The following is a 16,504-nucleotide window of genomic DNA, read 5'->3' as shown; positions in this document are numbered from 1 at the left end:
GAAGAACCTGTCATGATTCTCAGGCTCTCCCTCCCAGCCCAGAATCACCATGCATTCGCTTATTTACTCTACAATAGTTAAGGCTTCTGCAGCTGCCACCAGAGAGCACCGAAACCTTGATGTATAAGCAAACATTGTACATGCCCAGGCAGTACCCCCTGAAGTCTGACCAGTGAAGCATGAGGAGAGAGAACAGAAGCAGCAGCCAGAGTCAATGCTGAGATTGCTTCCTTGAACATAGTATCATTTTGGTTACACAATAAAGAGCAATATGATCAGGAGTCTTTTCCAGGGGAGGGAACTGAATCTCAGAGATGTTAAGGGGCTTCTTAGCTTCTATCAGCTGGGAATCCAACCTAGTTTGTCATGGTCTTTCTATCATGTTCTGTCCCAGAGCTTCCTGAACAAGCTGGACAAAGAAGTCTCATCCTTTTGAGACAGAGCACTTGATCTTATGGAAAGAGACATAAGGACTTCTTGTTTTCCATCATGGAAGTCTGACCTAGCATGGTGCAGGGAGTGCAGGTTCTTAAGGTCCGGGGTATAATAGAGTGTACATGTGTGAGGCCATCACAGGATGATACAAAGTTCAGAAACCCGATTATATAAAAGTGATGCCTTCAGATTTTAGCTTTTAAGCTTCTTGGATGGTTGACAAGAACAAAAATATCTACTTGCCTTTATACCTTGGAATGGTGATCTAAAAAAACTCTGGATTCTAAGTGGTCCATGAGGAATATCTTCATTGCTAGTCAATATGAAACCATTTCTCCTATCAGACCTATTGATATCATCCTCCCATTGCTGTGAAATAGTTGAGAGCTGTCCTGATCATTCTACTTTTGATATGAGGCAAGGTATAAAGAAGATAGAATGGGGAAAAAAGATACATAATAGCTTGTCAGTAACTTTGCTTCCCTGTGTACTGCTAAATGCTTTTCTATATGAAGTGAAGAGTCTGTAGTTAAAGTGGAATTACTTTCACAAAAACAGAAATATCCAGTGCTGAGCAGCAGTCTTCGTGTGTAACAGTGGAGTCTCCAAGCTGGTGGGCCTTTTGAATAGATGCCTCCTCTCATCTAGTGTTGTGCATAGATGAGGACAAGGCTGCCGGGACATTTGCTTTTATTAGGTAGAAGATGCTTTGCTTATTGGCAGTGTAGGCCATGAGCATATTTTTCTTGACTTCTGGAATCACTGGGAGATCCATCAAATATTCAGAATATTTAGGTAGAACTGATTGGGACATCCATTAAATCTTTTATTGGGGTTTATAGTAAGCATTTGGCTTAAGTGAGACCTTTGCTATATAATGTCACATTGGCTTGATGGGCACAATTCTATTTTTAAGTCACTAAATGGTAGTGATGACAGGCAAAACAGTGCTCTGAACCTGGAGCTATGTAGGCCAAAGGAGGATATGGGGTTTGGGTACTTATAATTGAATAGAAGCTAAGCCTACAGTTTTCTTGTTCTTCTTCTTCTGTGTGTGTGTGTGTGGGGGGGTGTATGTGATGCACACATGTGAGTTTGTACATGTGTCCACATGGAAAGGCCAGAGCAGGATGCTGTTGGATAATCTCTCCAGCTCTCTGCCTTATTGCCACAAGGCAGGGTCTTCAATGGAGCAGACACTGGGTTTCTTTATAGGCTGGCTGGCCAATAAACTCTCCAGATCACCCGCCTCCATACCCTGTTGGATTTACAGGCATAGACAGTCGGTACAGAGGTGTTGGGGATTAGAACTCAGGTCTTCATGCTTGCTGAGCACACACTTGTAACCATTTTGCCATCTCCTCAACCTGCATTTTTATTTTAAAGATTCACTGTTAAGGAATTTTTAAATGAAAAAAAATTGAAATAATCTGTCTTCTCAAAATAGGAATTTCAAACCAGATTTTCTTTGTTTTATTGCTTACCACTCGCAGCTGATATTTTCTTAAAGTTGAAATATTGTACTCTCTGATGAGGAGCAAAAAGTGAACAAGAAAGACCCTGTTTTTACTGAGGACTCTACAGAAAGCATAAGGTGGACAGTCATGAGTGTTTATATAGTTTATAGAAAGGAGGGTGATCTCATACCGGTCAGATTAAAAACTCAGGTGACAGTAGATGCTGGAGAGGTTGTGGAGAAAGAGGAACACTCTTTCATTGCTGGTGGGATTGCAAGCTGGTACAAACACTCTGGAAATCAGTTTGGCAGTTCCTCCAAAAATTGGACATAGTTCTACCAGAGAACCCAGCTATACCACTCCTGGGCATATACCCAGAAGATGCTCCAACATGTAATAAGGACACATGCTCCACCATGTTCATAGCAGCCTTATTTATAATAGCCACAACCTGGAAACAACCCAGATGTCCCTCAACAGAGGAGTGGATACAGAAATTGTGGTACATCTACACAATGGAGTACTACTCAGCTATTAAAAACAATAAATTTATGAAATTCTTAGGGAAATGGATGGATCTGGAGAATATCATCCTGAGTGAGGTAACACAGTCACAAAAGAACACACATGGTATGCACTTTCTGATAAGTGGTTATTAGCTCAGAAGTTTGGAATACAGGAAGAACAACCCACAAACCACAAGAAACTCAAGAAGAAGGAAGACCAAAATGTGGACATTTCACTCATTCTTAAAAGGGGGAACAAAATACCCACAGAAGGAGTTGCAGAGCCTAACCATGGAGCAGAGACTGAAGGTAGGACAACCCAAACTGATATAACTGTCTCCTGAGAGGCTCTGACAGTACCTGACTAATACAGAAGTAGAGGCTCACAGCCATCCATTGAACTGAGTACAGGGTCCCCAATGAAGGAGTTAGAGAAAGGACCAAAGGAGCTGAAGGGTTTGCAGCCCCTTAGGACAAACAACAATATGAACTAACTAGTACCCTCAGACCTCCCGGGGACTCAACCACCAACCAAGGAGTACACATGGTGGGACTGATTACTCTGGCAGCATGTGCATATTAGAGGATTGCAAAGTCAATCATCAATGGGAGGAGAGGCCGTTGGCCCTGTGAAGGTTCTGTGCCCCAGTGTAGGGGAATGCCAGGGCCAATAAGTGGGAGAGGGTGGGGTGGCAAGCAGGGGGAGGGAGGAGGGAACAGGGTTTTGTTCTTGTTGTTTTTTGTTTTTTGTTTTTTTGTTTTTCCCTTGGAGGGGAAACTGGGAAAGGAGAAATCATGACATGTAAATAAAGAAAATATCTAATTAAAAAAAAAATAAAGAAAGGAGCGTGGTTAGAGACAGATGTCCACAGGAAAGAGGAATTGCTCTTGACTGATGTAGGTAGAGGGCCCACGGAGGACTGACATTGAGACTGGAGGCAAACAGGTTTTTAGATAAGCCACAATAAACATGGGACATGTTCTAGTTAAAAAGAACAGCAGAGCCAGTGGATCCTCAATGCTACATGCAAGAGATTGACAAAAATAATTAAACTTAACTACTTACTCTTTCAAAAATGTTCATTATTCTTTACTTCCAAAGGTCCTAAACTAATTACTTTCGGCTCCCTTGGTAAAACTCAGGTGATTTCTATAAACAAAAGGCCTGCCTGCTTCTGTTCCAGGTAGACTGTCCTGTCAGGCTAACATATGCAGGATGTGCCACATCTATTTGGTCTTTTAGTAAATTGCTATTCAGGGCACCATTTAATGCTCCACTGAAAAGAAAGTCTGTAATCCTTTTTGTGCTCTGTATGGCAGCTCAGGTGGTACAATGACCATAAAATATGCTCTACTTAAAGCTGACTATTTCGAAGCTACACTTAAAAAGACAGAGTACATTTTTTGAGGATTGTGGAATAGCCTTGGTTTTCCATGCTTCTGTAACCTAAAGGGAAAGTAGTTCCTTTTAGCATCTCTTTAAATAACAAGCTTTATGATGTTGGCCAGAATATCTTTTTCTCTGATCCAATTCCAAGATACTTTGCCTGAGTTTAATGGCTAGCCAAGTGGGAAAGGAAAACTTAAATTAAGCTGGCCTTGACCGAATCCTCAGGCAACTCATTTTTCATGGATTACTCGTCTTAAAAGCACCATAGCTCATTGTCAACACAAAGTCTGCTTACGCTGTAAACCGGACACCCCATTTGTTTTGTGAAACAACTAGCTTTAAAAAAAACATATTACTGCTGCTGTCAATTAATCTGAGTATTTCATTTGGTGGCTGCCCTGAGGCTTCTTCAACCTGAGAATGGATTTTTCATAACTGAGAATATGTTGTGGCTTCTTTTTCAAAGTAAGGACAGAATATGATATTTTTTCTTTAGACTTTGGAAACAGAATGGAGTCGATGTTGTCACCTGAGGCAGTGTCCAATTTTTCTATATGATATTTTGTGTAGCCTGAGTGCCACTTCCATTGACTTAAAGGTGACAGCAAAATGAAGAAAGTTTTATTTAGTAAAGAAGGTATAAGGAATGAGCATCTGAGAGGGCCACTGAGGAGATTCCAGAGGGTGCACCCAGAATACATGACTCCCAAGGGACAGAGGGAGAGCTGACCACACAGAGATGACATATTCGCAAGGGACACCATGATCAGGAAGTAGAAGTACTTGGATGATCTGTGGGATGATATGGCTCTCTCACAGGCATTTGTATGTATGACAGCCAAAAGATACACCTAGAGTGAAATTATTTACTTTTTTAGGAGAGTCAACTATTGATATACAAATCCAGAAAGAGCTGGGAGAAATTCCACTAGCAGGCTATAATAGGTGCCTACATCAGTCATAAGTAATTATCTAAAAGCTTGGGACAAGTGAGATGGCTCAGTGGGGAAAGGCTTTTGCAAATGAGACTAATGACCTGAGTTCAACTCCTAAGACCCACTTTATGGAAGAAGGGAGCTGACTCGTTCCCAAAAGTTGGTCTCTGACCTCTGTAAATACACCATTGCACACATACATCCACTCCCACCTAACAACAAATAAATGAATGGAATACATTTTTAAAGTTCAAAATAAGGTGGAGTCACAGGGTTGTTTTGATTTGCGTTTCCCTGATGACTAAGGGTAAAGACTTTTTTTAGGTGCTTCTCAGCCATTCCAAATTCCTCAGTTGACAATTCTTTGTTTAGCTCTGTACCCCATTTTTAAATTGGATTATTTGCTTTTCTGGAGTCTAACTTCTTGACTTCTTTGTATATATTGGATATTAGCCCTCTATTGGATGTAGGATTGGTAAAGATCTTTTCCCCAATCTGTGGGTTGCCATTTTGTCCTATTGACAGTGTCCTTTGTCTTACAGAAGATTTTCAGTTGAGGGATGGGACCATCTACCCATCTCAAAAACTTTAACCCAGAATTGTTCCTGTCTAAAGGAAATACAGGAACAAAAAATGGAGCAGAGCCGAAAGAAAGGCCACCCAGAGACTGCCCAACCTTGGGATCCATCCCATCTGCAGACACCAAACCTCAAAAGTATTGCTGATTCCAAGAAGTGCTTGCAAACAGGAGCACTGTCCTCTGAGAGACTCTGCCAGTACCTGATTAAGATAGATGCAGACACAGCCAACCATTGGAATGAGCCCAGGGACCCCTATGGAAGAGTTAGAAAGGAGCTGAAGGGGATTGCAACTCCATAGGAAGAACAACAATATCAACTAATTGGACCCCTCAGAACTAACACTAACCAAAGAGTATACATGAGTGGGTCCAAGGTTCCTGCTACATATGTAGCAGAAGGTGGCCTTATCTGACATCAGTGGAGGGGAGGTACTTGGTCCTGTGGAGGCTCAATGCCCCAGTGTAGGGGAATGAATGCTAGGGTGGTGAGGCAGGAGTGGGTGGTCGGGTGGAGGAGCACCCTCTTAGAGGAAAAGGGGATGGGGTATGGGGGATGGGGTGGGGGGCTTTTGGAGGGGAGACTAAGAAGGGGGACAACATTTGGAATATGTAATATGTAAATAAAGTAATTAATAAAAAAATAAAACCCAAAAATAAAGTTCAAAACAAACTAGATAAAATAGAATGATTGATATTTATAATTTGTAAGTATTTCTACTCTATAACACATAAAATTTCAAAAGATAGACCATGTTTATGAATATAAAAATATCTTTAAAATCTTAATTCATTGTTTCTTGGATTGTGGGGAAGAATGTAGGGAATATATTTTGTATCTGATGCTTGCCAGAAGTGGGGAAGTTACTCAAACTTCACCACATCCAGCTACACTTTAGAAGGACAGAGCATCAGCAGATTGGAAGCCCTGTCTAGTCTACATCTAACCCCCCACTGTGAGGCTAGACCTTTCCTTCCAACTTGAGCCAGAACTCCATCTGTTTCCACTGAATCAAAGTTCGCAAACATTGGAGTAAGAAGTAAGCTCATTCTTGTACAGTGATCAAAAGATGTCAAGAAATTATAGCGTCATTTCTGTCACTTGCTGACTCACTAGTGGTTAAAAGGATAACCCTGCAAGAGGGTCTGGGTTAGATCTGATCAGTGCGACTGTTAGTACGAAATGGTGACTTCAACTCTGTAGAAAGCCTTCATCTAGATTTACTAGATTTAATATTACCCCATATACTCCTTCCCCTTATCATGTCTCTAAAATAGGAGTATTGGCATATATTATTTGTAGAGGAGTTACAGTTTAAAAGTAAGTTTCAAACTACAGAAGAAGAGGCCTTTAAACAAGTGTAAGAAGTTAGTAAGGGCTTTGACACTCTAACTCACTGTACTATCTCCACAACCCACATTTTTTTTTTATTTTAAAGATTCACTTTTAAGGAACTATTAACTGAAAGGAATTGAAATGACCTATCTTCTCAACAGATAAATTTCAAAACCCTGATCTTCCTTTGCTTGGCTGTTTATCATTTGCAGCAGCCTTTTATTGAAGCTGAAAGATTCTACTGTCTGCTATGGTACACAGAGGGAAGAGGGCAAACCTCGCTTTCACTGAGCACTCTGCAGAAAGCATCAGGTGGAGAAGGCGGCTGGGGCCGTGAGGCAGTAAGGATGGACAATGAGAGAGAGGGGAAGCAGTGAGCAGAGCAGGCAGCCTAGGTGTGCCTTGGAAAGGATGATCCTTCTCAGCTTATCTTGCGGACGATGAGGAATCACTGACTTGGGTGAGGCAAGGGAATGACCTCATTGTGTTCTGTCACCAGAACTTTATTGATGACATCATGAAGCATGTTAGGAAAAAAAAGAAGAAACCAACAAAAACAAACAAACAAACAAACAAGCAAACCTACCAAGGTAAAAATTTACAGACACCTTGATAGGTCTGTAGCTAGATGTAGTTTTGAGAACACGTGGGCCTAGTGTCCTAATAGCTTACTTATGAATTGGCATCCTATTTTCTTTCTCTTTTATTGGATATTTTCTTTATTTACATTTCAAATGTGATCCCTTTTCCCAGTTTCCCTCCCTCCAAGAAACACCCTATCACAACCTCCCTCCCACTGCTTCTATGAGGGTGTTCCTCCACCCACCCACCCACTCACTCCCACCTCCCTGCCTTTGATTCCCTATACAGTTACCAAACCCAGACACTATTGTGGAAACCAAGAAGTGCATGCTGAAAGAAACCTGATGTGGCTGTCTTCTGAGAGGCCCTGCCAGAGCCTTACAAATACAGAGGCAGATGTTCACAGCCAACCATTGGACTGAGCAAGGGGTCCCCAACAGAGGAGTTAGAGAAAGGACTGAAGGAGTTGAAGGGGTTTGCAAGCCCATGGGAAGAACAACAATATCAACCAATCAGACCCCCAAGAACTCCCAGGGACTAAGCCATCAACAAAGGAGTACACATGACCCCAGTTGCACATGTAGCAGAGGATGGCCTTGTCATGCACCAATGGAAGGAGAGGTCCTTGGTCCTATGAAGGCTCAATAGATCTTTCTCTTTTCATAATAGGGGTATTTTTGTTTGTTTGTTTTCGTTTTCAGTTGAATAGCACCTATTTGCATTGTGCCACTTGTCATGTCAAGAACTAAAGAAGATATTTAAGACAGAAACTCTTCTCCTTTAGCAGTCTAGACCAAGGTTGCTAAGGTTGCATGAGGAAGTTTGAAAGGACATACTTTTAATTAACACCTGGTGGTTGTGTGTATTCACAGGGCACAGGAAGCATTATAGTGTACAATAATCAGATCAGCGCAACTGATGCTTTAGCCACTCAGCCTGCTACCGTTTTTTTGTGTGTGTTGGGTTCATTCAACATCTTGTTTGCTAGCCACATAAAATAGCTTTATTATTATTGAAGTTAATCAACTGTGTTTGAGAACACTTGAGGTTATTCCTCCTATCCTCGCCCTATGTTCTATCTCCAGAAGAGTCAGTAAGTAGATGATGCCTTCGGCACATAGCCATAATAAGTCAGAGTTAAATGAGGATGTTAACCCAGCTGGGATTCCCAGTTCTGATCCTCAAAAATCTAGGGCCTGAGAATCAACGTTTTCTAGAGTCCCTCTCTCAGGGGTGTGGGTACACCATGTTACTGCCTGGTTTGAGGAACATGGAGCTGTAGAATTAGAATAGGAAGGGCTCAGCAGTAGAGACCCAGACAAAGGACTCAGAAATAGTCAACAAACCCAAATGCTATGAATATACGCTTATCACGTCAGCCTGTGATGCTCAAGATGCAGTATCATAGGTCATTTGTGCCCTTGGAAAGCTGCAAAATGTGAGGCACATGCTGGAGGGAGGGCTGTAAAGATGTTTGACAACTGAATGGAATAGGCGTTGCTTCACTCTGATGTTAGCAAAAGAGATGGTCAACACTGCAGTTGTGTGCTTTTGGGTTATCCAAACAGTCTAGATCTGCTGATGTGTTAAAATGTAATACAGACAGCCTACATTTCAACTGTTACAGACTTAAGCAGGTTCATTAACTTGAGAGTTTAATTTGGGGGCTGGCCACTGTGTGGGAATATCTGTCTAAAGACAATAAAAGAATACAGAGGATGGCATTAGTCATCCTGTAGCACTGCCATACTCAGAGCTTATAGTTTAAACTCAGGAAACATATTCCCTCGGACTCTTCTTTGTTATTATTTATCACTGCTGCCTGGTCATGACCGATAATCTAAGTGACAGCAGGTACAGATAGCAGTTGCGGTTAACCAGATTTGCATTCAACAACAAAGATAAGTACAATCATATGAGGCTCAACCTGACATTTATTCCATGGTATTTGCCTCAAATATGTTTGGAAATAAATGACTTAAAATATTTCCTTTTTTGAGTTGGCAGAAGAAGAGATGGCACAATTTCACATCCCTAGTTCATAGTCATTAGAGGTGTCAAAGCAAGATTTTTATTAGACTTTTAAAAATCAGGGATTTTTGTTTGTTTGCTTGCTTGCTTGTTTGATTTTGCTTTGCTTTGATTCTCTTAGAGTGCAAGTCTTCTGTAGACACCATGGATGTGTGTGGTTATCAAGGTTCTGGGTCTCTGACTCCTGGATGAGCTCTGCTCATTGCTAGGAGGATGGTCGCCAACCTGCTCCAGGCTTGCACCATACTAATTCAGTGGCACGTGACCTGACCACTGCAAATAACCTTGGTGGAAGAGGCCCTGTGGAATTGGAGTTTCCAGGGATTTTTTAAATTATTATTTTCCATTTTATTATTTTTTTCTGACTCAGTTACGTTTTTAATCCATGAGCTAGTCGACTTATATGTAGCTCAGTCAGCAAGTTGGATAAGCTAGGCCAATGCCATTGGCTTCTTCTGTCAATGGGTGGGTGTGAGGGGTGGCTTTCGTCATCTCTCCTGTGCTCTTCACATACAAGGATTCCATTCTGTTGAAAGGGAAGAAAAGGAATAAAGAAAAGGAAAACAAGTGATGGGGAGGCAGGGAAAGAGGAGAAAGAGGAAGAGGAAGGGAATGAGGAAGGGGGGAAGATAAATGGAGCACACTTTCTGTAATGGTTTAATTTCCCAGCTGTGTTTCTATGTGTAAGGAAGGAAGGAAAAAAAAAGGCGAAGTAAATTATTGCCTGGATAGACCTCAAGAATGAAGAAAAATACATTTCTGCAATAGTATGAACAATGGTTGTTGTCTGGTCTTTTAGTAAAATTATGGATATGATAGGCTTCTCACTAAGGTAAGATCTAACTTTAAACCCTTGTGGGAAATGTTCTGCATACAAAGGTAGATTCCACTAGTCCTTGTATCTTGCAAATGTGCCCAGCAAACAAGTACTCTAAATTAGAGGATCTGTGGCTATGAGCCATAGAATTAGACAAGACTATCGAAGCCATCTAGCCAACATTGTGAGTGGATGCTAACACCCTCCATGACAGTGTCTTGTAGAGTGATGTATTGAAGCACTCTTTGGATACTTTCGAATGAAACTGTTTCCCATCTATCAATGTTTTATTCAGTAATGAGACAGAACTGAACAGAAGCCTGGCATGCTGTCAATTTAGCTTATTTTCTTCACTTCCCTCCCCCCTCCCTCTCTCTATAGAAGATGTGAACAACCAATTCCTATCCGTGATATATTAAGCAATATTATCGTCATTGAACAAGCTGGCCTATGTTCAAAGAACTTTGTGGAAAATTCCAGGCAGGATATTGTTAGAGGAGGGAGAAGGAAGGACGGTATGGGCATTGTTTCAGGTCCAGGCCCCTTTCTCCAGCTCACAGCCTAAGAGGGAGGTTTCAGGGATGGCTGTCTGGGCTAGCGGATGCCTGGAGAGACATCGATGTGGCTTCTCCCTCGTGACTGGTGGAAGGAGTCTTCACTGAGGTTATAGACAGAAGAATAAGGCTTTGCCTTATTCTCTGGGCGGTAGGAACAGAGTAGTCCAGAGAGCAGGCTTCTGCCATGTTAGGGAATACACACGGGCTTGAAGTGGGCTGGATGGTGAAACACAAGCCCCTCATTGCTTCAACTGTTATTTGTGACTTATTTGTGACTTACAGTCACAGAGGCTTTTTACTGTGCAATATGTATGTTCATTGCCCCGATACTTTTTTGTGATCTTCACATGGGTAGATTACAAATGCAGACCCCTCGACATATCCTAGATTGGGTTTAGCCTGCTCTGTCTTTTATTCCTGAATTGTATATATTCATCACATTTTTTTGGTCATTTAATAATATTAATTTGCTGTATTGAGATTTTTCTATCCTTCTTATATTTACTGAAATAATTGTTTAAATTATGTTCACAAGGACACCTGTGAATAAGCCCCTATGGAAACAGATTAAATCCATTTGCTTTTTAAAAAGAACTATGTCGAGCAATCACCATTGGTTAATCGTATGTGGGTGGGAAGACCACAGACATTTCCAACTAGGTTTGAATAGAACATTTCTAAGATCCCAAATTAGTCTGAGAATTTGAAAACTCTCAAGTCAAAGGTTTAAGGGATGAAGGGGTTTTATTTGTGTCTGTGGTTTTAGATCATTTTCTTTACTTAGGACATGTTTTGAATTACCTGACAGAAAGTGTAAGATGTGGTTGCAAGAAACTTCAGAAAATCATTGTCCAGATACGTCCCCAAAATAGAAAATTCAGACGGCATCCTCCTCCTGACCCTGACATGTCCTGATTGATAACAAGTATACTTGGCAGGAGAGCCAGAGTCAGAGAGAATAAGCTGGAGCACCTATTCACTCAAACACTGAGACTCACCTGTTAGCAAATGGCTAACATCGTCTCAAGGCACTGAGTTATAAGCACTGTACAGTGGGATTTTTAAACAGACACATTAGGGGCAGTATTGGCATTTAGAAGAACCAGCAAAAGATGACTGCAAAAATTGAGAATTTTGTGTCAGCAATAATTACAGCATACATCTGCTTTCTACTGTTCACAGTCATTGGTAGAGGAGGCTCTAGACATGGATTAAAAGGAATTTGTGCATGTCACCCTAGTCCAGGTGAACTACATGTCCCAAATGCAATACTGTATTCCCACACACAGATCTCCAGAACTTACAGTCCACATTAGATGCTGCTGTTGGAATTGCCATGAAATCCAAAGCTGATGATGTGAACCTTGCCCAATTCTTGTCATTGGCTACATTTGTACATTTTACTTTTACATAATAAGTATTTTACTGTCCATATGAAAATATGTTTTAGAATTATTTTCATACATGAAATAACCATATCACCATAGAGACTACATTTGTATTTATACATAAAATAATCATCTTATTGTAGAAAATTAGTGAAAAATTAAAGAACAAAATAGATGATTAAATCATGTTTTTGAAAAAAATTTTCAAAAATATATTTTGGTACACATTTTTAAAAAGTGGATCATTGATGTTTAAACTCAAATTAAATTGTCTTGTATTTTCAAGTGTTATCATTTCTGAAATCACTTATGGGTATTCATTATCAGCCCTTCAGATCATAAGTAGCCTTTTGTTTCCTATTATGGGTATAGTAGTATTTAATTCATCCTTACCAGATCACAGTATGTTCTTTATTCAGTGGTTTTATAAGTGAGTAATAATAATTAATATTAATGAGAAAGTATACATGAATAAAAGGAAATTAAAGCACCACCTAACATCTATTGACTGTTAATATCTGTCAGGTGCTACCATAGGGACCCACATAGATCACTCATTTAGTCTTCATAACTTTATAAGATCAATGTTGTTGTCTGAGGTTGAGACATGCTGAGAAAAGCTGGTTTATAAAATGTACAGGGTTATTAAGTGGCAGAGTCAGCCTGTGGGCCTTGGTGTTGGTTTGTAGTACTGGGAATCAAACTTAAGGTCTTGTGTATGTTCTAAACTTACTTATATTCATAGCCCAAAGTCTAACTCTGAGTCATTGTGTTATGTAGAATGCCTGACATAAATCAAAAGAAGGCTTGACATATTATTGCTTCTCACTGTGACCTAAGTGTTGTTCAAAAAAAAAAAAAGACTATCTTCATACATGTGAAATAAAATTACCTTAAGTTTTTCTTTATGTGAAATTTTTTTTCTGCATATCATAAGAAAAATACAAATTCATAATGAATTTTAAAATAGAAAGGTGGAGCTATCAGGGCAATTTCATGTAGTATTATGTGCTGAGGGAAAAGATCATTATGCTAATTTCCAAACTGAACAAGCACACCAATCAAATTATCTCACCATTTACTAACGTAGCAGTAGACTTCCTATCTGTTGTGATTCCTCAGGAAGTATATCATGACCCAGTGTGGTTGTGAGATGTACCTTTGCAATGTGTTTGCAATGTACCTTTGCAAGGTGCTTCCCGAAAGCTTCACTCCATCCTTTACTTCATCTTTCTCAACTTCCTTGCATCAGATTCTAACCTATCCTGCATCTTCCTAGCTCTTGTATTTTCCCTGCAGTCTCTCCCATTTCCCAAGAGGCTTTCTGACTTCTTTATCTAATCAGGTCGACTCTATGTGGCTACCTCCTCTTACTTCCCACCAGTGCCCACAAGCCTGGAGGGCTGAACTGTTTCTTGGTGAAGATCCTTCACATCTAATGTAATGCCTGCTAATGTCGCCAGCACCCCATCCCACTCCTTCTCCTTTGATAATTCTTCTACTGCATTGTTCTGAAGCTGTGCTTCCTAGATCCCTGAGAATCCACAAATGTAACCATAGGTACCTATGATAATTTCACCTCTGTGATGCCTATCATAAGACACTCTAGGCTATTATGATTCAATGCTTCCGCTTGCATCTGTGCTTCAGTATTACAGTGGAGCAATGGAACAGCAAAGCTAAACTTTCTAAAAAAAAATGGTTTCTTGTACTGAGGGTCCACAACTTCTGTCTGAGTTCCCCAGTTCTCCAGATTGAAAAATTGGATTGCTCTACAGTATGGAGATGGGCTGCATGGCTAGTCCCACAGCTCAGCCTGGCCTTCACATGTGTTCTGTGACTTTTACACTATGGCACGCGCTAGGAATTGCATAGAAAAAAAAAGCCCCCATTCTGTTAGTAGACACTGCAGGTGAGAAAAGAGCAAATTGAAATATATGGTCATTGGTTGGTGCGAATCTTCTGGCGAACAGTTTAGCGCCTATATCAGGAGCCTGGAAATGTTGATGGCCAGCAAATCTACCCACTATTAAGATTTAGTTTGTGAAAATAAGAGCAGTCCACGGATTTATAGATGAGGAACAAGGAGTTAGATGGAGAGGAGATTATTAGAATTAACTCAACCCAACACTTTATAGTAAAGATGGAAACCAGATTTGGAGTTTAACAATATGAGAATAGCAATAAATCATGGCATTGCATGTGATGTTGTATTTGGCACAAAAAAAATATTTTCCTACTATTTCTTTTCAGCTAAAGGCCATAGAGTAATATTATATGTTTTGTTCTGTTTAAGAGTTAAATGGAGACTATTTTTAGGCTTTGTTGATGATCTTACCCTTTGAATTGTAATTATCTAAACTCTACTTTTGTGACATGACATGAAAACAGCCATAAATTCAGAAATGATCATGGCTGCATTCCAATAGAAATTTATTCATAGACACTGAACTTTTCAATTTTACAATTTTTAAAGATATAGAAATAAATAATTTTTTTCTTTAACATTATTCTTGGTAATGTCATATACAATTTCAATGTATTTGGCCATATCTCCTCCCACTCCTTCCTCTCCCATTTTTGTCTTCATTTTTTATTATAACCCACGAAGTCTGCTTAGTCCTGATGATATGTAGTCATGTTCTCTCAGATTCTGGTTACTAGTATAACACTGTTGTTAGATGAAGAATATCTGTATGTTACTTGTATAATCAGAAGAAACAGTTATAATTGGTATATACCTGAAAGTAGTTTTAAAGGTTAAGGCCCTAAATTCATTCAAGAGAGACAGTTGAGGGTCTGGGAAGATCCACAACTCCAATGTCTTGACCAATGGGAGAAAACTGTTTGGACAAGTGAGCCATGGGTGGAATAAGGAGAGATGTGTGACTCCAGGGGAGAGAAGTCTGAACTAAGTTATGGCTGATTATCTGTAGAGAAGAGAATGCTAGAGTAGAAGTAAAATCATGTCCCAAGGCGTGATTTGCTGTGCTATGACTGACTTTAATCTGCAGCAGGAGCATGAGACAAACAAGGGGGGAAAACCGAGGCCTGAGGTGGAAGTAGGGAAGGAGGGGCTGTGAAGAAGCAGGCTAAGTGACTGACTAGGGCTTGGGATGGAAGGGAGCTGGGGAAGAAGAGGAGGGAAATGAAGGTTGTCTCTTATGAGTGGCTTTCTGGGTAGTCCGGTTAGTGGTAGACCTTGAAAAGATGGTATGGGGAGATTCAGATATTTTGAATTTGAGGAAGTTGTTGGATCAAGTTTTGGTGAAGATTTTCAGAAGAATTTAAAGATGAGGAAAAAATAAGATTTATAAAATTCGAGGGTATAAGAACAGAGACTTTTACTTGGAAAAAGGAGGGAATAATGAACCTTCTCATCAAATATGACTTGTATTTATAAATTATTAATTATCTACTAGACCTTCCTGGATCACATACAGTTTCAGGTATCTGTGGTTAAAATGTGGTCCTTTATTTTCACACTGGATGACAACTGACTTATGTATTTTGTTTACACGGACTTAGGCCTTGGAAGACCGTGTGTGGGAACTCTTACAGGAAGCTGACAGAACGGCTGAAGCAAACAAGGCTCAAAGTCAGGTGTACGATGCCATGGCCCAGACTCTGGGTGAAGCATGGGCAACCCTGGTCTCCATGCTTGAAAGAAGAAGGGAGCTCCTTGGGCTGACGTCTGAGTTTTTTCAAAGTGCTTTGGAGGTATGTTTCAGAAAGCATTTGCTGCTCCATGACATTGCAGATAACTGGCGTGCTCAAAAATGTTTGCCATCTTAAAACAAATGCTGCATACATGTTCAAAATGGCAGGATAAAGGAGATATATACGTTTTGTATTGTATATATATATTGTATAGTATATACATATAATGTATATATACATATAATGCATTGTGTACATATAGAGAGCATAATATATATGTATTGTATGTATATATAGTATAATATATAATGTATAAATAAAATTAATATTTTAAATATAGATCATCAGTCATATAGATAGCTAAGTAAATGTGGAACTCTTACACATATCACTTTGGTCTATTTCCTTCTTTAGTAATATAGAATCTGATTGCTCTTACTATACAATTATTGGGGAATGCTGATGTGGGGAATTTTATTCACTAAAAGTCAGAGGATAAATAGAATTACACAATATTCCATAGAATGTTTGTCTTATAAATATAGCATCTTAGAGTATTTTCCTCAGGAATATGGGTGCTGTTCTATAGTTTAAGCCCATTAAAATACAAGGAAAAGAAGAAAAAGCCTCCTAACTTCAAATTGTTTGTGGCTCTAGTTGTCCGCATGAACCTGGAGGAACAGGGCCTAAGAATGAGGCAGGCTAAATCCCATGCAATAGCCAACTTTACTCAGAGCATCTGACAAGTTATACACAGAAGGTTAAGAAACATCACTTGAGCAAATTGTCCAATCACAAGGACAAGCTGCACACTGCAAAGACATGGTTTTTAG

The 16,504-nt window shown here is 39.9% G+C and overlaps 1 protein-coding gene across 5 annotated transcripts in view; it reads left to right on the top strand.

Moving 5' to 3' along the window:
* Positions 1–16,504, top strand: part of Ccdc141 (coiled-coil domain containing 141) — a 172,335-nt gene that overhangs the window by 24,368 nt on the left and 131,463 nt on the right. For all 5 annotated transcript variants that reach the window (XM_031370744.1, XM_031370741.1, XM_031370746.1 and 2 more), the window contains exon 3: positions 15,540–15,731. In XM_031370744.1, coding sequence (XP_031226604.1) covers positions 15,540–15,731 — 192 coding nt within the window. The remainder of the gene's footprint in view (positions 1–15,539; positions 15,732–16,504) is intronic.

Source organism: Mastomys coucha, unplaced genomic scaffold, assembly GCF_008632895.1.
Source record: "Mastomys coucha isolate ucsf_1 unplaced genomic scaffold, UCSF_Mcou_1 pScaffold15, whole genome shotgun sequence".
Taxonomy (NCBI): domain Eukaryota; kingdom Metazoa; phylum Chordata; class Mammalia; order Rodentia; family Muridae; genus Mastomys; species Mastomys coucha.
This window is presented reverse-complemented; position numbering and strand designations above follow the sequence as displayed.